This window comes from Gobio gobio (assembly GCF_949357685.1).
Source record: "Gobio gobio genome assembly, chromosome: 5".
In the NCBI taxonomy this organism is placed as follows: domain Eukaryota; kingdom Metazoa; phylum Chordata; class Actinopteri; order Cypriniformes; family Gobionidae; genus Gobio; species Gobio gobio.
In genome coordinates this window covers 36,734,361-36,757,899 of record NC_137101.1, presented here as the reverse complement: position 1 = coordinate 36,757,899, position 23,539 = coordinate 36,734,361, and the positions used below count along the sequence as shown (strand labels likewise).

Below are 23,539 nucleotides of genomic sequence, written 5' to 3'. Positions count from 1 at the left end.
AGAATTTAAACCCCATCCTAGCACAGAAACGAAACCAACGTGACAACCTGCTTGCACAGGGAGTGTGCTTGTAACCATGGAGACATTTTTAATGTTATTATATATATATTTATATATATTTACATTTATATAATTTATTATTTATATAATATATATATTAATATATATAATTTTTGAGAGATGATTCAGAAGATATTTACTTTGGTGCAGATCCTGAACCGTACCTATTTGAACCGCATTTAAAATATGATCCATTGTTGTTTGTATACTTTACAAATTAAAGCAAAATTAGTGCCTAACTTCCAGTACAAATGCATAGTGCTCACAATTACTTATGCCTTAAAAAAAAACATATCAGCTTGTGTCTTATATTGTGATCTCACATGATAGAATATTTTATTCCTGAGACGTGACGCATGTTTAACAAATACGTAACATGCATACACAGTTTGGACGCAACTTTAATTGCTTTTTTAGTTATTTCATGACTTAATTGACGACAGCTCTTTATATTAATAATACTATATTCAGTTACTCAAATAAATACTCAAAACAGAAACACAATGCATGACATGGTGACCATGTTTATTTAAATATCAACCACAGGGAACAGAAAACTATTTGTATAAAAACTAATTTATATAAAAAAAAATATATACAAATTGTATCACTCATTTAAACTAAATGAAATGATTGATAAATTACAGATTATTTACATGTATAGTAAAGACAATATCAATACAAATATTAACAAATGATTGGAGTAAAGAAAAAACCTTCCTTTTTCTTCAGTAATTTTTTAAAGTGTGGTATTCCTCGAAACATGGAGTAACGCACAATGGAGCGTTGCATGGAACACACATGTACTTTGTGAGACGCCTCTCCTTTTTCTTCCGATAACTGGAGAGGCAGACCTTGCAGTGCCGCCTGGTCCTGCTGCCCTGGGCGATGGTCTGCGGGACATCAGCGGGGAAATGCCTCCCTGTTAACCGCAGAGTAGTGTCCAAAGCAGGGCAGCCTCCTTTGGGTGGACACAGAGTTGTGCCACACTCCTCCAGCAGCCCTCTCATCATGTTTGTCCTGATCTCCAGGGAAGTGATGACCTGTCCTGTTGATAGTAAATTATATTTGTGGGGAGTTAGAAAGAATGTATTTAAGGTATTGGACAGTATGGTTGTGGACTTAGACAACACTTTAAAAGGAACACTACACTTAAAAAAAAAAAAAATAGGCTTCATGTTCAGATTCTGTGACATTCTGCATTATACAGTAAATTCCATCCACATTTTCTGCATCACAGAAATCATAGGGCCCTAATTTAATGCCATTATAATGAATTTAAGACTTTCTGATCCAATTTAAAACATTAAGGCCTGTAATTTTGGAAGGTCAAATTAAGACTTTAAGACCCACGGAAACCCTGTGTATGTGGCTGTGTAAATTTCTAACCTGACAGATGGCGGTGAACAATGACTGTTCAGCACAGCAGTGTTGAGTAGATAAAAGAAGCTCTTCTTACACCACTTTGTTGTTTTCCTGGCACACTCAAGAAAGCTTTTTACCATGTCAGCCCTGTCAACTGCCCCCATCTTTTTGTTGTATTCACAGTGAGGCTTGACCTTCCTCTCATCAGTATAAGAACATCTCTTATCTAGTCATTTTACCACCAGCTATGTTTCATTCTATCTGCACTTCACTGCAAAAATGACAAAAGGGCAAATTAAGACTGCCATTCCTCTCCGGTTGGCCAACAGCAATGGACTGCTATACCAGTTGTCGACATAGAGGACGTGGCCCTTTCCCAGGTAACGTGCAAGAAAGGTCATTACAGCCGAACCAGAAATGCCTAACCCCTCTAATGCTGCGTTCACACCAAACACGAATTGAGTGTCAAATTCGCTTCCATTGCGGCCAGTTGGACGATTGAACATTTTGAATCCACTCGCACGTTCGAGGCGCTCCAGGAGCTACGCCTGGATGAAAACCGTTTTCAGCGGTACTGCCGCCTGTTCCGCACTGCTCACTGCCAATATCAGTCATTCCTCCATGTTGAATGAGTGACTTTTTTAATTTATTGTTATTAAATGCATGAAAAGAACAGTAACAATCATTTTTTTTGTCATATCATAATGCAATAATACGCCAAGGTCCTTCAGTCCAGATTAAGTGCCAAGTCTGAATGAGTGACTCAATTGGCGATTTTTCAACTCGGCGTCAGAAGCGAATTTGCTTCAAACATGTGAATGCACAAAAAGCACCAAATAAAATCACACTCGCAAGACACTCAATTCGCCTCTGTGGAGAAATTGCATCCATCGCCCCGCTCTAAACGCGCCACAGGACCTCCAAACCTGCGTTTAAATTGACTTAACATGGAAATCTCTCGCTCCAGACGCTCAATTCGCATTTGGTGTGAACGCAGCATTAGTGGTGGATGTCGGCAGTGGACCTGGTATGAATAACCATGTCTAGCACATATCCAGTCAGCACATCACACAAAATGAAAAACTTGCCTCCAAATCATTAAACGAATTAAACAAATAAAAAAGATAGACGTAACAAAACTCACAAACAAGCAGAAAAAGAAAATAAAGAATTCCGAAAGTGCAGTAGGCATTGTGAAAGCTAAAAAGAAACTACGAAATACCCCCACCGTGCGCAGCTGGCAACACGAGTGTCCTTGGGACATCAGTGCGGTCAGAGCGCGGTCTCAACAGCTGGTCACATAGTGAACCAAAAACGCTCTGCTCTGGACCCCGAAAATTTTGAATGACTTGTTTTCCTGTCCAATAATTTGCAATAGGCCTAACCTTATTTGCACGTTTCATTATACGCCTGCCTAGCCAAAGTGTCGGTTACGTTCAATTAAAACACAACAACACATGGCCTGTTCTCAAGTCCATTTAAAGTTTATTTTTTGAACAGTTGTCTATAATGGATTGAATCATTACTTAAAATAATTTGAGATTTTTGAATAGCCTAAATCATAAATGCATCCCTGTTGTAGACTGGGATAGATGTTTCTAGTCCACTGTCTGATTTGGAGTGAATTTTGTGTTTAATTTTCAACCTTTTTTCATGGGCTACAATCGCCTACGTAGGCGAAATTTGTTTGACATTTCTAATCATAAACAACAGTTTCGCCCCGCTCTCCTCTAACAACAGTCACAAAAACTGCAAACGAACTGTCCCCGTTTGTTGTATGTCCATCTATAACTAATTGAATCTAATTCGCTGACGGGCTTTCATCGTCTAATCTGTTGTTGTTTACTTTCTTTTTACTAGCTCTTGCAAGTGACAGCTGTTGTCGTCTTTTCTGTCAACGTTCATGAGCTGATTTAGTCGTTGATGGCATTTTCTCACACCAACTATCGCAGCAAGCCTAGTCCCAATGTGCATACTATATCCTAAATAGTATGTGAGGTGATCTAAAGCATAGTATGTTGAAAAAAGTATGCCAAAAGTTCCCGGATAGCCCTGGATTTTCAAGGTGTGGATTGCTCTTTGGAGGAGGATTCGGTTCAGAACTACAAACACAAATAAAAAGAAACTACAAACCTGGCAGATGTGCGAGACAGAGGTTTAGATAAAGTAATTCAGAGTAATGAAACATCTCTGTTACACCACTGTCATCCATAATACAGTATCACTGTATAAATTACAATTTTAGCATCTCATTTTTATTACAGATTGATGAGGAATGTTTAGCACTGACAAATATGTGTTAGAAATCATATTTTAATGCATTTTTGTATTGTTTTAGATGCCCACGAACAGAGACAGCTGAAAGGCACTGCCACTGTTTTTTTAAAAGAGCATGATGAGATGAGTGTCCATTTCACGCTGAGCGCTCTGCATTTTTTTTTTTTTTTTTAACCAGTCGCCGAGAACTGAAGAATCTTCAGCTTTGGTTAAAATGCAGCGCTCATCACGGTCACTTTTTACCCAGCTGTCCAATCACAGTGGAGGAGGGGCGGGACAAATACCACACCGACCAGCCCTAACATTCTGCTTGTACAACAATAACAAACAACCACAACAACAAGCACATCTCTTGATCCAAAACTATTTCAAGAGCAAGTATGTCACATTGGGTCTCATTCACCAAACATACGTACGCACGCACACATTTGTGTGCGTAGGAACGGTTTTAAGAACAAATCATAATTCACCAAAGATTTCGTAATATTTTATTTTTTTCTAAATTTACGAAAAAAATATAGAAACAACTGAAACCACACTTACGCAAAAAGAACTTAACCTGATTATAAAGCCATACAGAGTAAGTTATATAACGCATATATAAAATTATATAATGTAATTATTCAATAATACAATTTAATTTAATCTTAAATACATTTGATCATGTACAGTTAAAGCTGTAGTCTACGATGTTGAAAATCAGTCGAGAAAGCCTGCATTTTAAAAAAACTCATCCCGCCCCTCCACACGCACACCCCTCCCCTCTGTGCTACCTGATCCCTCCCACCGGGAAACGACCTGAACAACGTCACTCAGTCAAGCAGGAGTAAACATTGGAACAGAGATGTTGATAGCTCAAAGGCACACGTTTGAGTTCACGCCCACGCAAGATTAGCAACACATGCAATGTTCTATCGGCTCGAACAGAAAACCGCTAACGTTAGGCCTATTGAAATAGTCAAGCACTTCAAGAAATATAATTACTTTGACCCGTGATAGGCGATGCTAAACGGCTAACATTCCAATGCCGACCGGCAGCATGATCATGTTGTCATGCTGATAAAAAGCTATTTATGTAATACACCACACCCAAAAAAGTATAAATAAATGTTTACCTGCTCAACAAATAATCAGCGTCGGTTTTAAGTCCAAAGGTTTCTCTGAAGCTTCCTCCAACGGGCAACGGTGGACCCTATATTGATTCGGCTTTGAGTCCGGCGTTCTTCACATTTACTTTAAATATCTGCTCTTTCCTCAATTGACTTTCTCTTTATTCCAACCTTGACTGTTGGGGCGAGCAGGGGCCGCTTGCTGCTGTCTGTTTGTTGGTTTTTCTCCATTGCTGAGTTGACGCTGCCTACTTGCCAGCAAAATTTCATGTCGCAGGAGGGGGCGGGGTGGGGTGCGGTCGGGGGGAAACGCGAGTGGAGCAGGGATTGGATGAGAGCAGTTAACCAATGTAAGCTGTCCGGCTGGACAGCTTACATTGGTCAATTTCTCTGCGGGTGTACACCCAATAGAGTGAATGGATTTTTTTCATTCTTTTTTCTCTTCATATTGTTAGGATTGTACTGTAGAACCATAACCAGCATCTAAACGAGATTATTAATAATGAACAATCTTTGAAATCGTAGACCATAGCTTTAAGGAGTAAGAAAAGCATGCGTTATAGCTTCAGCTGCGAGGTTTCTCTGAATAACGCAGGTATACGGGTATGTACAGCTAGCTAATGAGAGTCTAATCTGGGTCTTTATAAAAGGTGTTTATTGTGAGAACTGGTGAGAATGGCACGATTGGCATTGCTCGAGGATCCAACAGTGGCAAGTTTGACGAAAGGCTGTAAGGAAAACGTGTTCTGAAAGCCCTTATATGGAGATGGTTTGGGTGTTTTATGCAAATGACTAACCTCATGCACATGACCACTAATTTAGAATACTCGAAATTCACTCACATTAGAAAGAGGTTAAAGGAATACGCCACTTTTTTTTTTATATATATAGACATTTTTTTCCTAACTCCCCTAGAGTTAAACAGTTTTACCGTACCGTTTTCGAATCCATTCAGCCATTTTTTGTAGGTATTTTCAATAGATTATATTTATAATGCAATGCTAATCTTATGCTGCGTTCACACCAAACGCGAATAGAGCGTTTCATTTAACATTTCAATGTTAAGTCAATGGAAAGGCACGTTGACGTGTGTCTGGAGGTCCTGCGGAGTCCAGTTCGCACGAATGACACAAATTGACCGCTTGCGCAAGTGATTTTATTTGTTGCTTTTTGTGCATTGCGCGTTTGAAGCGAATTCGCGTCTGACACCCAAATTGAAAAATCTGAACTTTGGCATCTATTCGCGCCGCGTTAACCAATCAGGAGCCTGCTTGCTGCTGTCCCGTGGTAAAGTGACGTGATGAGAAACCCGCATCATTTTAAAATACTACTGTTATTGTGGCACAAAATTTTGTTTTAAGACTTTTTCAGGTGAGAATGTAGTTGTTTAAAGCTCAAATTTGTGGTTTATTTATGAAGAGCGCCTATTAAAAAATCTTGCATTTTTGGAGTTGTGAGATCCAGGCGATCACCGGGCGCTCAGCGCTCATTAACCCCGGGAGAGCAGCCTTTCCTCGGCCAGTCCTTCTGACATTTGCCGCTGGCTCGGATGCCTCTGTAGTGGTTAAACACGAGATAGAATTTGTCTGGTGAAGATCTAACGGGCGATCTTTGGTCTCATGAATCTATCATTTGTTGTCTGCCAAATCGTTTTGACTGAGGGCAAAGAGAAGTTTCATAACTTTATTTTTTAGGATATTTAAATATACACGCAGTGAAGATTATGTAGGTAGTGCGCTGCCTGGACCACATTTGTGTGGCTATTAATGTTTAATATATATTTTTAATGAAAACGAAAAGAGGCTGAGTGGTGTTTTATGACATTTCTCCTGGAGCGCCTTGAACGCGCGTTTATTTAGCTTCAAACGCTCGATTTATACACGCATCCAATTCGCTGTGGACGCGTGAATGGATTCAAAATGCTCAAGCATCCAACTAGACGCGATTTTGACACTCTATTCGCGTTTGGTGTGAATGCAGCATTAGACATAGCTTTTATCCTTGTGCATAAAGCTGTAAAATATATTTTATGTCTGATATTTTGATCCAAAGCCAAAATCGGATCACAGAAGGTCATTTAAAACACTTGACACTCGAAAGTTTGGAGCAAAAACAGTTTTAATCTCATAAATTGTCATGTATTGATGGTGTGCTAAGCTAACATGCTAGCTAGCCCTAGATGCACCTGCCACCTAGCTGCGCAAATATGTTATTTTTATGAATACATTTGAACAGTAAAGCAAGAAGGGCATTTGACACGGATTCAAAGAAGGTGAAGTGAGAAGTTTGATCAACGAAATGAGGGATTAAATCTGCGTGAATTAGGAAATCATCAGGAATAATAATGAAGACAAAAGAATAATAATAAGAGCCATAACCTGGCCGAAGAGGTGTGAATGTGTCCAGGGAAGACTGAAACTGAATGGAGCGGTTTGCACCACAAAACAATGGAGACAATACACTGAATGGACGCTTAGAAGTTGGCAAGACAATTAATATTTTCTCAAAATAAAATCACATGACATGATCTTGAAAAACTTTAAATAAAATTTAGAGTTTTACACTTGTCTTCAGATTTGAAATATAACATGGTCAGCTGTAGTGCATGTCTAGATTGCAACATGACCAACTTCAAAAAAGTGGGGGTTCAGGCTCAGTAAACGGCGTAGGAGTCTGACACAGGCTAGAACGAAATAGTTGAATAAAGTGGTTATTTTTGTTTGTTTTTGCGCACAAAAATATTCTTGTCGCATTATGTTGAACCACTGGAGTCACATGGACTACCTTTACCTTTCTGGGTCTTGAAAGTGTTAATTTACGTTGCTGTCTATGGAGAGGTCAGAGATCTCTCAGATTTCATCAAATATCTTAATTTGTGTTCCGAAGATGAACAAAGGTCTTACAGGTTTGGAACGACATGAGGGTGAGAAATTAATGACATTTTCATTTTTGGGTGAACTAACCCTTTAAAATCTACTTGCATAATATGAGCATGTTAAGGGGAAAAAGATGCATTACTCCTTCAAATGAAGCGGAAATCTTGCAGCTTTTTAGAATGAAACCAACCTGTTTGTTCCTCAGTATCTTGATGTTTTACTTTGAATGTTTCTTCAATCCTTGTGTCTTCACTCTCCTCTTTAATAAACGCCATCCTCCCTTGTTCCTCAGGATCTTCATGTTTCACACTGCATGTCTCTTCAATCCTCATTTCTTCAGTCTCCTCTTTAATAAACTCCATCTTTGTAATAGTTGCGTAGATCTCAGTCACTTCACCAGGAGTTTTTCTGTGTGTTTGAACAATCGGTCATGATTAAAATGAGAATAATTAACAGAAAGAAAAATAAATCCACACTAAATATCTAAATCAGCTCTAGTTCAGTGTCAGCACACTGAGGAGTCATTCAGAGTAGGATTTAATGGCCTAAAAACACCCAAAATTAGCACAAATTAATAAAGAACACATATTAAATGGACACTTTACGTTTAGAAATGTATGCTTTAAAATGTTATATGTAGATTATACATGTAGATTATATATCCCACTTTACAAAAAAAAAACGATTGTTTTTAAAAGTTGTCACTGCACATGTGTGTGTTCTCGTTGCATTTACACCGTTTTAATGTGAATAATTTTGAAAAGCTCCGTTTCTCCATCACCCAGTAGACAATTAGACGCAATGAGACGCACCATTTCTGTTACTCGTGGATGTTTTACTCATAAACAAATAACGTTCATTATTGTTAAAGCATACTTATACAGGCCATTTATTTCACAGTTCTCTGTAAAGGTGTCTTAAGGGTTTATATTGATCTATTCTAAAAACTTTAAATAAAAAACAAACCTTTCTTCATTTGAATCACAGACGCAAGAGCGAGACCCGGTGCAGCCGTGTGACGTCACGTTACCTGACCAAAATAAAAGTCTTCCACACAGTAAAATGATAGAAATTGAACACAATAGCTAATGAAAACATTATTCAGATTCCTTTTCACCGATTCCCAGAGCAATCAATACCACGGAGTTGTTTTTTTTACAAGCTTCTGGTTTAAAACTAAAGTGCAAGCGCTTATTATTCATAACCGCAGACCATTTGTTATATTTCAAGTCAAGGATAAAGTCTCTTAATCGTGTTACTCCTCATCTACCCTTATAACAGTGAATAGTGTTCAGTTTCAAGATACAGTTTATTAGAAACGATTATAAAATACCTACAAAATCCAGTTACAGTTGCAGGAAACTCAGAATTAAACGAGGATCAGAGCCTCCTCCGGAGCGTACCTCCCTGAAATGACTTTTTTCAGGTTGGGATGTCTGCATTCACAAGTTAAATCAGGTGTTGTGCAGTTTTATAATCTTTGCGTGTGGACAAGACTTGTATTGCTAAGGAGTCAACGGCCATGGAACAAAAAGAAGAAGAATAAGACTTTTATTTTGGTCTGGTGGTGTGACGTCGTAAGACAGCGCCACTGTACTGCAATTGTTGTGGTCCGGTTGGAGAAAGGTTTGCGTTAAAAAAAATAGTTTGTTAAAACCGAACCGTTCGATCAATTGTATAATTCTTACAAGCGATGAAAAGTTAATTATCTATCATTGAAAGTAACACTGTAATGGTTTACACCTAGTCACTGCGTTTTACTGTTAAACCTCTTCCATTTGCTGTTGGCTACATAAAAGTGTCTCCGCAGAATGAATATAAATCCTATCTTCAATTCCCTATATGCAAACTTAACGGTGTTCACGTCAGCTAATTTCAAGATCACATACAACCATCGGCACTGGTAAGCTCATTTGGTCTCCCGACTTTTAATAGAGATGGTTGTGATGAGCTTCAGGATGTGTCGGTTGCTGAAGAGATAACGTCATAGATTTGGTTTGAATTATCGTTATTTTTGTCAGTAAAGCTCATCCACACACGAGTATAGAAAAGGTGCATCTTATTTCGCTCCCTATGCAGTGAATCAGTTTATCATAAACACGATTATGGTTACTGGCAAAGTAGCAATTAGTGATGAGAGGAACAACGCTTTCGAGTCAATTGAACTAATGATTCGTACAACGATTCACTGATTCGAATCACCACACGACTATCTCTCTGACTTGACTCCCTTAGCAGTGCACTGAACTAGGGAGCTGATTAAGACTCACCCAGAGATTTAGCTTGGATTTATTTTTCTTTCTGTTAATTCTCATCATGTTTAAACACACAGAACCTGGTGAAGCGACTGAGATACATGTGACACTATTACAAAGATGGCGTTTATTAAAGAGGAGAGTGAAGAAATGAAGATTGAAGAAACATTCAGTGTGAAACAAGAAGATACTGAGGAACAAACAGGTTGGTTTCATTCTCAAAGCTGAACTCAGTCATTTGATACTTAAATTTAAAATCAAAATAGCTTTTAGTATGAATGTTAGCCTGACTGTTATCTATAATCTACTCCAAAAACAATGACAACATTCACATTTAGAAGATAATAAGCATTCAAAACTTAGTCTATCACTTATCCCGCTGTGGATCAATGATTTGGATGACATCACTCTGCTCTTCAGCTTCTCATCAGATTTTTGTGTCCAGTCAAATGCTCTCTAGAATCTAAAGCGTCCCGTCCCCTACATTATAAATTGACACTGAAGCTAGTACACATAGTGCACTATATAGGGGATAGGGAACGATTTAGACAGTGTAAATATGTGACCTGTGCTAGGAAAATGAGTGGCAACGAGCAAATTTAAAAAAAATAAGTTAGTTATTTTCATTCGCTATTAAAAATCCTTCAAAATTACAGACAAAAATCTGACAAAACCTGACTGAGTTACACCTGATTGAAATTGAGAAAAATCAAGTTAAAGTTTTCTGAAGGTTCAAAAACTAAATCACCTAGGCAACTATACTCTAAAATCCCTGGTAATAACAGATTTGGCACACATCAAATCAAAACAAAACATCAATAGGAAAAATATATATTCAGCTCCCCCGCCCCCCCATTATACCACAGTTGTTTGATTAACATTTAAGACAGACAGTCCATATATTAAGATCTACAGTACCGCACGGATCAAAAATAATGTAATGCATCAGATTTTTTTCCCCCACCAGTTATGATTGTCACCAGTCACCAACACGTATGTGAACCAAACGTTCACATAAGACATAACTGATAATATTTGTGTGAAAACTCTCCAAGACAGATATTTTGAAATACTGTAATTCTCTCTGTGTGTGTGTGTGTGTGTGTGTGTGTGTGTGTGTGTGTGTGTGTGTGTGTGTGTGTGTGTGTGTGTGTGTGTGTGTGTGTGTGTGTGTGTGTACATGTTTTTCTAGCCTGGTGGGGACTTCAACCTGACTGTAGACAGACTCATGGGGACTCGTGTCACCGTGGGGACGGGCACAAAAGCTTATAAATCATTCAGAATAAGTTTTTATGAAAATATAAAAATGCAGATTGTCTCCTGTGATGGTTAGGTTTAGGGGCAGGGGCAGTGTAAGGGGATAGAAAATACGGTTTGTACAGTATAAAAACCATTACGCCTATGGTGAGTCCCCAGAAGGATAGCGCACCAGACATGTGTGTGTGTGTGTGTGTGTGTGTGTGTGTGTGTGTGTGTGTGTGTGTGTGTGTGTGTGTGTGTGTGTGTGTGTATATATATATATATCGGGATCGCGCGTTGTCGAAGGCATCTTTGTGCACACGCGTCGGACCTGTCAGTCAAATGTCGTTTACATGGACAAAGGAAAGGTACTCCTCTCTGAAAATGTACAAATAAAGATACTTAAGATTACTTTTAGATGTTTAATGCTATTTTGAGCATTGGGATCGCTAGACGAGGGCTTAATCCACTCATTTTTGGTGACAACCGACAACAATCAAAAAATGTTCACTTGTTTTGCCTGTAGCTTGAAATTATCCCATGCGCATTCCGACTCCTTTTGCCAGCACGGGGCACACCTGCTTTCCATTGGGGCGACTGAAGTCTGGTTTCACATTAGTGTCACGAAATGACGCAAACAGTCTGCTCCGGTCCAGAGACACGGATCATGTGCGTGATTCGGTGCAGACCTCAAAACGTATCCGACCTATTTGAATTCTGCACAGAATGACATTTTGAAGTTCACTGCAAAAATACATTTCTGATATTTTATTCACCCCCTTCTCATCCAAGATGTTCATGTCTTTCTTTCTTCAGTCGAAAAGAAATTAAAGTCAAATTAAGTTTTTTTTTTTGAGGAAAACATTCCAGGATTTTTCTCCACATCATAGACTTCCATGGCAACCAAAATGTTGAAGGTCCAAATCAATGCCGTTTCAAAGGGTTTTCGTGAAATATCTAATGTATTCATACCTTGTCTTAGGCATTGCACTATTTGACGCTTTTCGGCAGCAGAGAGATCCTTTTTTCTTTCCCATATTGCTTGAAACCTGTGGCCTGCTTAAAGGGTCATGAAACCCCCCCTCTCAGCACCACAGTTTTGAAAAATGCTATAAAAGTGGGCGTGGTTTAGCGGTGGAGTGGAGGGGGATGAGGGGAGACTGACATCAACGGCTTCTGATTCAGACTATTTTATTTAGCTCTCATTAAAAGCATCAAAGCTTCCCACAAATGCATGCTGCAAATTACCATTAAGTCACACAGCACAATATATAGATATATAGATTTGTAAGCTCACCGTTACACAAATACATGTCCTGTGACACCTAGAATTCAATGGACAATTAAATGCACAGCCATTCGTGATTTGTTCTCTACATCGATAATATATATGAACACGCTGTTGCATAACTTTGATAGCTTTTGAGGCTTATTTTGTGGAGTTTTTATACACCGTTTGGTCAGTTAAATGGCCGTAAAGAGCAGTTATACTCAGTGTGGATGAATCGCGTTTGTGTGAAGACTCAGGGAGGCAATGCAGAAACTCATACAAAGCGGAAAAAACACTCGTTTTTGATCCATTAATGCATCTCTCACTTACTGTGTGGGATCTCACTGTTTAAAGCGCCAGTCAGAGGAAAATGCCTATCAACGCATGCTGTCATGAATAATTAAGCGCATGCTTTTATGAATTAAGCAACGCGTCTTCTCATAGGATAAAGACACACAGTCTCAGGAATAATAATGAGACCACGATGAGTCATCGCCGTACTATAGTACGAGAAAACGTTACAGCCTATGACGTTGACATGAAGACGAATTTAAACCAGGAAGTTGAAAATGGAGCAAAAAGGTTTAAAATGAACTAGCTTTGTCCCACATTCAAAACTAACAGATGGTAGGTAACATTGTCTTCCATTCCACATACTTCTGTTAAAATCTCAGAAAATTTGGTTTAGGGTTTCATGACCCTTTAATAACGTGGAATGTCCTTCTTAAGGACTTTTCCTGTAATTGGGCTCATCTGGAAAACTAATTATCACAGGTGTCTGAGATTCAGTTCAGTGATCCAAAGAGCCCTGAGACACAGTACCATCCATGAGTTTAATTGAAAAACAAAAAATGTAATGTTTATGACACTTACATTGAACTTGCATAATAATTTGGAATGCGGTGTATACACAGTTCTTACAGGCATTGCATTATCTGTAGGGATTAACCGATGTGGATTTTTTAGTGCCGATGCCGATAACGTTTTTTTTTCATCAGCCTTAGCCAATGACCGATATGGGCTGCCGATTTTCTTGAGCCGATATTTGGAGCCGATACTGCTTTTGCTCCCTCAATTTACAACATAAAAATGACACAATGATCATGATGAAAATTAAAATTTTAAAAAAGGAACATTTATTGAACTAAAAAAACAATATTTAACAAATAGTAAAAACAGGTGAGGTAGAAAAAGAAAAAAAGAGTTCAGTGGTGAAAAATTCTGAAAATAAATATTTAAGCATAAATAAAATAATTACACTATTGCACACAGTATCAACAAGCAAGCAGCATAATAAAGTGTACGCTGACTGTACTATACTTAATTTTCAAACTATTTACAACCTAGTCATTTAATGGTTACACTCTAAGAAATGCTGGGTTAAAAATAACCCAAGTTGGGTTGAATATGGACTAACCCAGCAATTGGGTTGTTTTGACCCAGCGGTTGGGTTAAATATTTGCTTAAAACAACTAAATTGCTGGGTTAAAACAACCCAATCGATAGGTTAGTCCATTTTCAACCCAACTTGGGTTATTTTTAACCCAGCATTTTTTAGAGTGTAGGTGCACTTAACTTAATCTCTTGTAGAGCAACACCAGCGGTAATTCAGGAAAAAATCTCCCAATGCTCCACGTGAAACTTCAGTCTTTCGACCTTTTACCATCGTGTCAATTCTCAATTGATTTTGATTAATATGCGCGAATGGAGGGAGAGCAAGACCGTTTGAAGACAGTGAGAGCTGCCTGTGGACGCCTGTCTGTAAATAATGCAGGGGAAAAAATATCGGCGAACGCAGCAGCCTTGTATCGGCCGATATATCAGTCTAACACTAATTGTCTGTACATGCATGCTTTCTGTGTTGCCTCTGCAAGGGACTCCCAAGTCCTTGTATCTGAGATCTTGAGTTGATTAAGTTTGTCAACAATGAATGTCAATTTCATGTACCGTGTAGCGGCATGTTTGCCTGTCCGAGATGGTTAGATGGAGAATCCAAAATGAAACGATGCAGACTTCCATTTGTGGATTTGGATATTCAAAGTATAAAATTGCCAATATTCATTTTGTGATTGTGATGGTTATATCACGGTATAAGGTTGCATAAGCATTGAGAAGCTTTGTGTGTAAAGTTTTGTGTGTAAAAAATTAACAGGCAATCAGTGTAGTTGTGACACAAATTGGTATTTCTTGCATCTAGTAAGCATTCTAGCCACTGCATTTGAAACCAACATGAGCTTATTTACTGCTCCTGCCACTGTTCTAAAGTGGAAGAAGGCTGTTCTACAAATGTTGTTACGCCCAAAGTGTATTCATAATCAAATTACTAAGCTACCACTGAATGGAACACAAAATAGGTATCATTTTAAAGTTTAGTAACCATTTTGAAAATAACTCCTAACGAGTGCTGAGTAGTCCCTACAGAGTGTAGGGACAAAAAATAATAAAAAATTTCAAAACAACTGCCTTGATCAAAAATAGGTGTCATATGAAAGCTTAGAGTCTGAACTTTACAATCCATGTAGCCAATTTTAGTAACTCCTAAATCGTGCTGAGTGATTTGATGATTAAATTTTTTTTTTCTCTACAGAATTATTATTTTTTGCTGTACAATGTACTGTAATATGTCAAAAATATCGTACGGCTCAGATAGCTAGTGTCATGTCTTTTGAAAGGTCTCATTGAGTAGAATACAATAAGTAAAACTGTTTAGCTTTGACTAAACTGGAGCAAATTGTTGTACGCAAAGACGCCCCCAGACCCTTGTGTAAACACTATACCGATGCAACATTTTTGTCACGATTTCGCTCATAACTTAATGAAACTTGCATAAATCATGGAAAGTGGCATATCATTTTTACAGCAGATTCTCAAGATTAAAAAAGCCCAAACTCACCATAATTCATCACTCAGATTTGAAGATATTTCACACAAAGATAGTTCTAACACAAAAATACCACAGACGCATGTAGCTAAATTTATATACTTAAATGGTTAGTTCACCCAAAAATGAAAATTCTGTCATTAATTACTTACCCTCATGTCGTTCGACACCCGTAAGACCTCCGTTCATCTTCGGAACAGAAATGAAGATATTTTAGTTGAAATCTGATGGCTCTGAAAGGCCTCCATTGGCACAATGGTACTCTACACTCTCAAGACCCTTAAAAGGTACTAAAGACGTCGTTACAAAGTCCATCTCACTACAGTAGTTCTAAAATAACTTTATAAATCAGCGAGAATAGTTTTTGTGCGCAAAAAAACCCTAAATATGACTTGCATAGTGATGACGATTTCAAAACACGGCATCGTGAAGCTTCGAAGCGTTATGAATCAGCGAGTCGAATCAGCGGTTTGAATCACCAAATTTCAGCAGTTTGGCGGTTTGACACGCGATCCGAATCATCATTCGGCTCATTGATTCATAACGCTTCGAAGCTTCATGAGGCCGTGTTTTGAAATCGTCATCACTATGTAAGTCGTTATTTAGGGTTTTTTTGCGCACAAAAACTATTCTCGCCGATTTATAAAGTTATTTTAGAACTACTGTAGTGAGATGGACTTTGTAACGACGTCTTTAGTACCTTTTAAGGGTCTTGAGAGTGTAAAGTGCCATTGTGCCAATAGAGGCCTTTCAGAGCCATCAGATTTCAACTAAAATATCTTCATTTCTGTTCCAAAGATGAACGGTGGTCTGACGGGTGTCGAACGACATGAGGGTAAGTAATTAATGACAGAATTTTCATTTTTGGGTGAACTAACCCTTTAAGAAGCATTTATATAATCCATTCAAATATTATTTAGGCAAGGCAAGTTTATTTATATAGCACATTTCATACACTCTGGTAATTCAAAGTGCTTTACACAGAAAAGGGAATTAAAAACACAAAATAAAAGCAAGGAAAATTAAAACGGTTATGAAAGGAATTACAAGAGAAACAAAGATACAGTTATAAAAGTAAAAAGATGATTCATAGATAAACTTCTCATCTGGTAGAACACAGCTGCTTGTTTTACTGTGAGATTTTCCCATGTTTATTGTACTGTCTGTGGTGTTCTTTCGGCACGCCTAAGTAATCTATAGGACGTCTCCAATAGATTTGATTTCTCACCTAAAATCGGACAGGAAGAGCAGATTTGGTCCTCGACCTTGAGTTTCGCATTAAACTCACTACTATACCACAGACTCAAACCATCAACATGGTTTCATCTCTCAATTTCCCAATTAAAGGGTTAGTTCACCCAAAAATGAAAATAATGTAATTTATTACTCACCCTCATGCTGTTCCATACCCGTAAGATCTTCGTTCATATTCGGAACACAAATTAAGATATTTTTGGTGAAATCCGATGGCTCAGTGAGACCTGCATAGCCAGCAATGACCAAAAAAAACAAATAACGACTTGTATAGTGATGGGCGATTTCAAAACACTGCTTCATGAAGCTTTGGAGCGTTAAGAATCAGCATGTTGAATCATGATTCGGAAGAATTATTTTTCTGTGGCCATGATAAATATTATTTTCTTCTATTTAATTAATTAATAATCAATACTGAGCGTTCACAGGAGGACCTGATTGATTGTAATGTTAATGTACCTACATCAAGTTAATCTCATTAACTGATTAAAATATTCATAATTAATCATAATGAATAATCATGAGTTATGAATAATTATTAATATTTTCCCTCTAAGCTAATTCGCTACACCCTTGCTGAGAAGTGACAGATCCAGGAGCTGCATAACAGAATCATAACTGAGCCCTTTTCCAGTGGCCAGGGAAGATTTGCCTTCATAGACGAAGAAGTTCCATGTGTAACCACAGGCAGAATCCGCAAGCACATAGAGTTTGTAGCCCCACTTGGTCGGCTTGTCTTTCATGTACTGCTTGATGCCGATTCGCGCCCTTGAAGCCACCATGCTCTCGTCCACTGCTAGTTGTCTGTCTGGATGGAAGTATGTTTTGCATACCGTGATGATGTCGTTGTACATGGGCTTGATTTTGAAAAGTCTGTCGTAGGCTTCAGTCCCCTTTCTTCTTGAGTTGTCTCGATCATCCTCAGGATCACAAAGATGTAGGTTCCAAGAAATGGCCTGAAATCTGGACCTGAACATGACCGATTTTAGGAATTGGGTAATCTTTAAATTTATTTACCTGACCAGTAATCAATGGTTTTCTTTGCGCCAAGGAGCCCCATATAGATGACAAGTGTGATGTTTGAATGCACAGGAACTGTATTCAAAGGCAACCACAGGAAACGTTTTCCAGCCTCTGACCTCATTTGTGCCAAGGTGCTTGTGTTCGTCACAATGGTGTCCACCACAGAGCCTGTGACGAAGATCTGCAAAGGGGAATTGATCCTGTCCATTACAAGCTGCGTTCCGGGGTTTCGTTTTGGAAGGAAATTTGGTAGCGCTGGAACCAAGTGGCAACCTCCCGCAGTTTCTCTTGAAGCCAATACGGAAGTGACTTAAACTGCAATTCATCGACTGGCTCCAGAAGGGAGCAGAATCTCATTGAGCCCCATGTTAAAATGCCCAACTTTACAGCAGAAAAAAAACAATATTTACAGCCTGGTACAAATTGTGGTTTTGGTCTATACCTCAGCTCCACCCACGTCCCGCCTCTTTGCCCATTTTCTATTATCTTAGAGTGATGCGCTGCCAAGATGGCAACGGCCAGCTCGTCCCTACTTTACGGTTCAAAACTGCTCTTCAGATTCCAATGGGTGACGTCACGGACACTACGTCCATTTTTCCATCCGTCCATTTTTCCATCCGTCCTTTTTTGTCCCCTGTACAGAATGAAACCCTCTGGTTTGCTTGCTGGGAGTTTTAGCTCTGTGTTGCCTCACAGAACTGCATGCACTGATTCAAATATGAATGTAACAGGAACATGTAGAATGTACATATATACTAGGGAATATATATATAATATAATATATATTAGGGATGCAACAAGTTAGTCCACGGTTCAATACATACCTCGGTTTTTAACCACGGTTTTCGGTTCGGTTCTGATGGCTTGTTGAATACATTTTTTGTTATTCTATTCTTAGGTGACAGGAACAGCAAGAGGTTAAAGAGAAAAGACTATTTTTTTTATTGCAATACTCTTTCTTTATTTTACTTAAAATAATTGAAAAACCTTACTTAAACTTAAAACTTTACTTAAAAAAAAAACCTTGTACACATTATTAGTGTATTGGATAATATAAAATAAATATATATAAAGATTTACACTGGCAGCTCAGAGCTGTGCAGCAGCATTTAAGTATGAAATTGAATGAATGAATGTAAAAATAAAACTACATAGACTTCACTATAAAATATACACTGATTCTTAGCTACTGTATTAGTTTTTCAGTCAAGAGTGGTTTTCTCTTTGTCTTTTGTTGTTGTTTTTTTGTTGCACTAAATTTTTCAACTAAACATCGAAATAAATCAAATTAATAAACTAAATTAACCATTTAAACTAAATTACCGATCAAATTATTGATCTAAAGCCCACACTGTCACTGTATGATAATTGAAATGAACTGATGACATCAGCGTTTTTTTCCAGAATGGCTATACAGCTGAATAAAATTATGCTGCATTATTTTGCTGTTTAACACTGTAAAGCTGCTTTGGAACAATCTACATTGTTAAAAGCGCTATATAAATAAAGTTGACTTGACTTGTTGTATTAACATTTAAAGGGATATTTCACTCAAAAATGAAAATTCTGTCATTGAGAAATGACTACAGCTTTGGAACAATATTAGAGTGAGTAAATAATGACATAATTTTATAAGTGAACTGTCCCTTTAATATAAGGACCGCGTGTTCACTACTGCCCTGCTGTCAATTTAAGACCTGCGTGCATCTAATATATAGACATGATTGCGATTTTAATTTAACTTTACACATAACCGACTGTGTTTATGTTAACCTTGTGTGTATTTGACAGTATTAGCGCAGTAAGACGACTACTTAGTCCAGTAATCACGTGTTTGACAGGCGTTTAGTGCGCGCGCTCTGAAAAGCGCATGTTAAAACCGTGCACGCGAATGAAACCGGCAAGGCTTTAAAACGCATGCAAATAATGAATTTCATGATTGTGAATAACTATAGTGTTCCGTGAGTGTAACTCTACCACTAACGTGTGATGTGAATGTATGTTGCGTTGTTCATTATTGGGATGGAGGCAAATGATAGAATTTGTAGAAAAATAATTAATTAAATGCGAAACCGAAAAAAACGCAATTCACAAGCACGTATTGAACCGTGAATGCCGTACCGGTTCAATACTATATTGAGAATTGTGGCATCCCTTTATATATATATATATATATATATATAACAACTAAAATTCACAGCTTCACTATTAGCAGAGAGGCGCTAGCAGGTAGAAATAATTCACACGCAATCGCTCTCACTAATGCATTCATATACATGTAATCTTTACTGTGCTACTTTATCTGTATCTGATTCAGATCGAGGAGAAATCTGAGAGAAATATGACAACCAAAAGAACTGATACAAAAGCTGTTATGTAGGAGCAATAACCTTATGGGCAGCGCTGTGTCATATGCCAAGTCAAGGTTCAGGGTTATTTGTTTATTAATGACGTCATCAACGACTAGTCGACTTGACTTTCATCACATAAATGTCGACTTTAAAAATACGGAAGTCATTCAACCCCTAGTATGTATGTGTATGTGTGTATGCATGCCACACACACATGCATCAATGCAACTGATGACCAAATGCGTACAAAACTACAAATATGCACGTAACATTATTTTAGCAGATGCTTAGCAAAACCACCCATTGCTAATTTGAATTAGCGCGTGCGTTTGTGCATGGGTTGTGATCAATTACTTTGGCACGCATATGTATTTCTTAATGTTTGTTGCATGCATATTTTGTATTGTTGCATGCATTTGTTCATGAAATACACAAATACAACGTTTATAAGTTTGAAATGTGTACTTACTCAAATTCAGGATCTTCGCCGGCGTCGTATGCAGCTTGTCTGACCGAGTCAAAACAATCATCGCTGCAAGTTTCACTGTCACACAGTCGATCAAGCTCCTCCAAAACCGTCTCCACACCAACAAAAACCTTTCTTGAAGCCATTGTCCAAATACAAATCGCTCCAACCAGTTGTAAAAAGCATGCAATAACTCGAAAAAACAGCTAACTCAATAATAACTCATTTGCATTGATTGAAACCAGCCGCTGGAAAATCGAAAAGAAGGCCCCGCCTCCTCAACTTTGTAGACGGAGATCTCTGGCTCTGATTGGTCAAGAAGCATGACCAACGTGTCTATAGAGAGCTGAGATACTCCGCCTTTTTGACGTATGATGCAATACGTGATGTCGTCACCAACAATCGTGGCTAACAAAGACAATCAAAACTAAGGATAATAAGAGTATTGGTCTGCATCGCATGTTTTGATCTGGACATCGGTGACATATTACAGTGTTGTTTGGCCATGCATGCTCACAGACGTGAAAATAGTCTCATTTTGAAGAAAACAACCTAAGGAACTAACTGATATAGCATTTGAGGCTAGTAGCTCCACACGGAGGTAGTGATCCGAGCAGGAATATGACTCATGTTTGCTTGTTCAAAGGAGTCATTTCCATCTTTGTGATTCTTTTGATAATAACGTTACTGTAAAGTGTTGGATCGGTGAAATACTGCACAGGGATATTCTTGAGAGTGAGAGCTTTCATTTGATATATGACTTGTCGCAGAGTTGATCTGGTTAAAGGGATAGTTCACCCAAAAATGAAAATTTTGTCACGCTTCAATTGTTCCAAACATGTAAAATGTATTTGTTGCTAAACACAAAGGAAGATGTTTGTAACCAAGCAGATCTCGGTAGCCATTCACTTCTATAGTATAATATAGTATTATGTGAGAAGTATAAATATATATTTTGGGTTCAATTAGTTAGGGTTAGGCCGCCACAATTTAGTTAATGAATGGGAAACTCTGAAATGTCTTTCATGCTTTGAGCCATTAAACGGGTTAACTTGTGTTTGTCTTTTTCCGCTGTAGACCTGATGCCGCTGAAAGAGGAGAGCGAAGTACTGACTGAAATGGAAGAGAAAGATCACAATTTCATAACTGGAGAAAAAACTTCTAATTTCTCACAGACTGGAAAGACTAACAAGCATGAAGAGAAGCCTTTCAAATGTAAGCAGTGTGAAAAGAGTTTCCGATTCAATAAATACCTTAAGAATCACATGAGAATGCACACTGAAGTGAAGCCTTTCACATGCCATCGCTGTGGAAAGGGTTTATGTCATAAAGCAAGTCTCAAGAATCATATGAGAGTTCACACTGGAGAGAAGCCATTCAAATGTGATCACTGTGGAATGACTTTCACATATAAACCAACTCTTAATGCCCACATGAAAAGTCACACTGGAGAGAGCCCTTACGCCTGCAAACTGTGTGGGAAGAGCTTCTCACAAAAAGGAAATCTTAATTATCACCTGAGAATTCACTCTGGAGAGAAGCCGTTCACATGCCATCACTGTGGAAAGAATTTCAGTCATAAAGTAAGCCTCAAGTCTCACATGAGAATTCACACTGGAGAAAAGCCTTACACCTGCACCCAGTGTGGAATGAATTTTACATATAGAGAATCCCTTGATATCCACTTGAGAAGTCACACTGGAGAGAACCCTTACACCTGCAAAGTGTGTGGGAAGAGTTTCTCACAAAAAGGAAATCTTAAGTATCACATGAGAATTCACACCGGAGAGAAACCGTTCGCATGTTGTCAGTGTGGAAAGAGTTTCAGACATAAAGTGACCCTTAATAAGCACATGAGGATTCACTCAAGAGAGAACTCTTTTAAATGTAATCGCTGTGGATTGAGTTTCACAGATAGAAATCACCTTAAGAAACATGTAAAAACTCACATCGGAGAGAAGCCTTTCATGTGCGATCACTGTGGAAAGAGTTTCACACTTAAAGGAAACCTTAAGACTCACATGAGAGTTCACACTGGAGAGAAGCCTTATGTGTGCCATCACTGTGGGAAGTCTTTCAGATTTAAAGGAAATCTTGACACTCACATTAACATCCACACTAGAGAGAGGCATTTCACAAGTCTTCAGTGTAAAAAGAGTTTCAAACATCAAACAGACCTGAAACATAATTTGCAAACTCATTCTGGAAAGAAACTGCAGTGTGGCAAGAGGTTTAGAAAAAGGAGCAATTTTAAAAATCGCCCGAGCATTCACTCTGGAAAAAAGCTAAAGTGTAACAAAAATTTTGTTTTGCCATCACACTTACAAATTCACCTGAAAAGTCATGCAGACGTCAGACCCTATTTGTGTTCCTTGTGTGGAAAGAGATTAAAATGGCTCAAAAGTTTAAAATGGCACCAGAAAATATGTATCTGTGTGAAACCAAGGCTACTTTCACTCCACAGCTGAATGCGGCCCAGATCTGTTTTTTAAAATGTTTTATTATAGATTTTTCTTTCTTCACAACACATGTAATATACATGTAAATGATTATGTAAATTGAATTACAGTTAAAGTTTTGGAAACGGATAAACAGAACTTTTTGAATCTGAATGTGGGTTGGATTAATTTGTATTGATATTTTGTGCATGTGACCATAACTAAAGTAAATAGAAAAGGACATAAACTTAATAATACCATGAACATTGCACTGTTATTTGATTTGTGTGAATTAATATAGGTATAAATGTTGAATATGGCTACTTTTGGGGCTTATCTGACTAAAATTGTAAGCTGGTTCCGTGTTTAGAGCTCTTTTATACAAATAAAAGTATAAAATTTTATATTTTGCACCTTATATACAAATAAGTTCAAGGTGCAATACCAAACAGGACCACATGACAATGCCAAAAGACAACTAAACCTGCTGTATTGACTTGACTGCATATAGTTACTATATGGATACATTCAGAATGATCAAACACCCCAAAATACATTTACTGTGAGATGCTGCCTCAAGTCTTTTTAGGTGTGATGTGGACTCAATTCAAGGATTTTCTGCCATTCTTATGGCGTTAAAATGCCCCTATTATGTTTTTTTTTTCTTTCAGGCAG

At 38.0% G+C, this 23,539-nt stretch overlaps 2 protein-coding genes across 3 annotated transcripts; one reads left to right on the top strand and one right to left on the bottom strand.

Moving 5' to 3' along the window:
* Positions 1–565: 565 nt before the first annotated feature.
* Positions 566–8,712, bottom strand: LOC307126663 (uncharacterized protein). Its single transcript, XM_079817302.1, has 3 exons — positions 8,654–8,712; positions 7,878–8,095; positions 566–1,108 (listed from the first exon to the last, which is right to left on the bottom strand). Exons 2-3 carry the CDS (start codon positions 8,047–8,049, stop codon positions 789–791), a joined length of 492 nt encoding a protein of 163 aa, XP_079673428.1. The 5' UTR covers positions 8,050–8,095; positions 8,654–8,712; the 3' UTR covers positions 566–788.
* A 533-nt stretch (positions 8,713–9,245) lies between these two features.
* LOC307126194 (uncharacterized protein) lies at positions 9,246–23,268 on the top strand. Of its 2 annotated transcripts, XM_079816619.1 has the most exons (4): positions 9,246–9,590; positions 10,020–10,147; positions 16,131–16,167; positions 21,504–23,120. In XM_079816619.1, exons 3-4 carry the CDS (start codon positions 16,131–16,133, stop codon positions 22,892–22,894), a joined length of 1,428 nt encoding a protein of 475 aa, XP_079672745.1. In that variant the 5' UTR covers positions 9,246–9,590; positions 10,020–10,147; the 3' UTR covers positions 22,895–23,120. The 2 variants fall into 2 exon arrangements, with proteins under 2 accessions (XP_079672745.1, XP_079672744.1); XM_079816618.1 differs by lacking the exon at positions 16,131–16,167 and having other exon boundaries at positions 21,504–23,268.
* Positions 23,269–23,539: the final 271 nt, after the last annotated feature.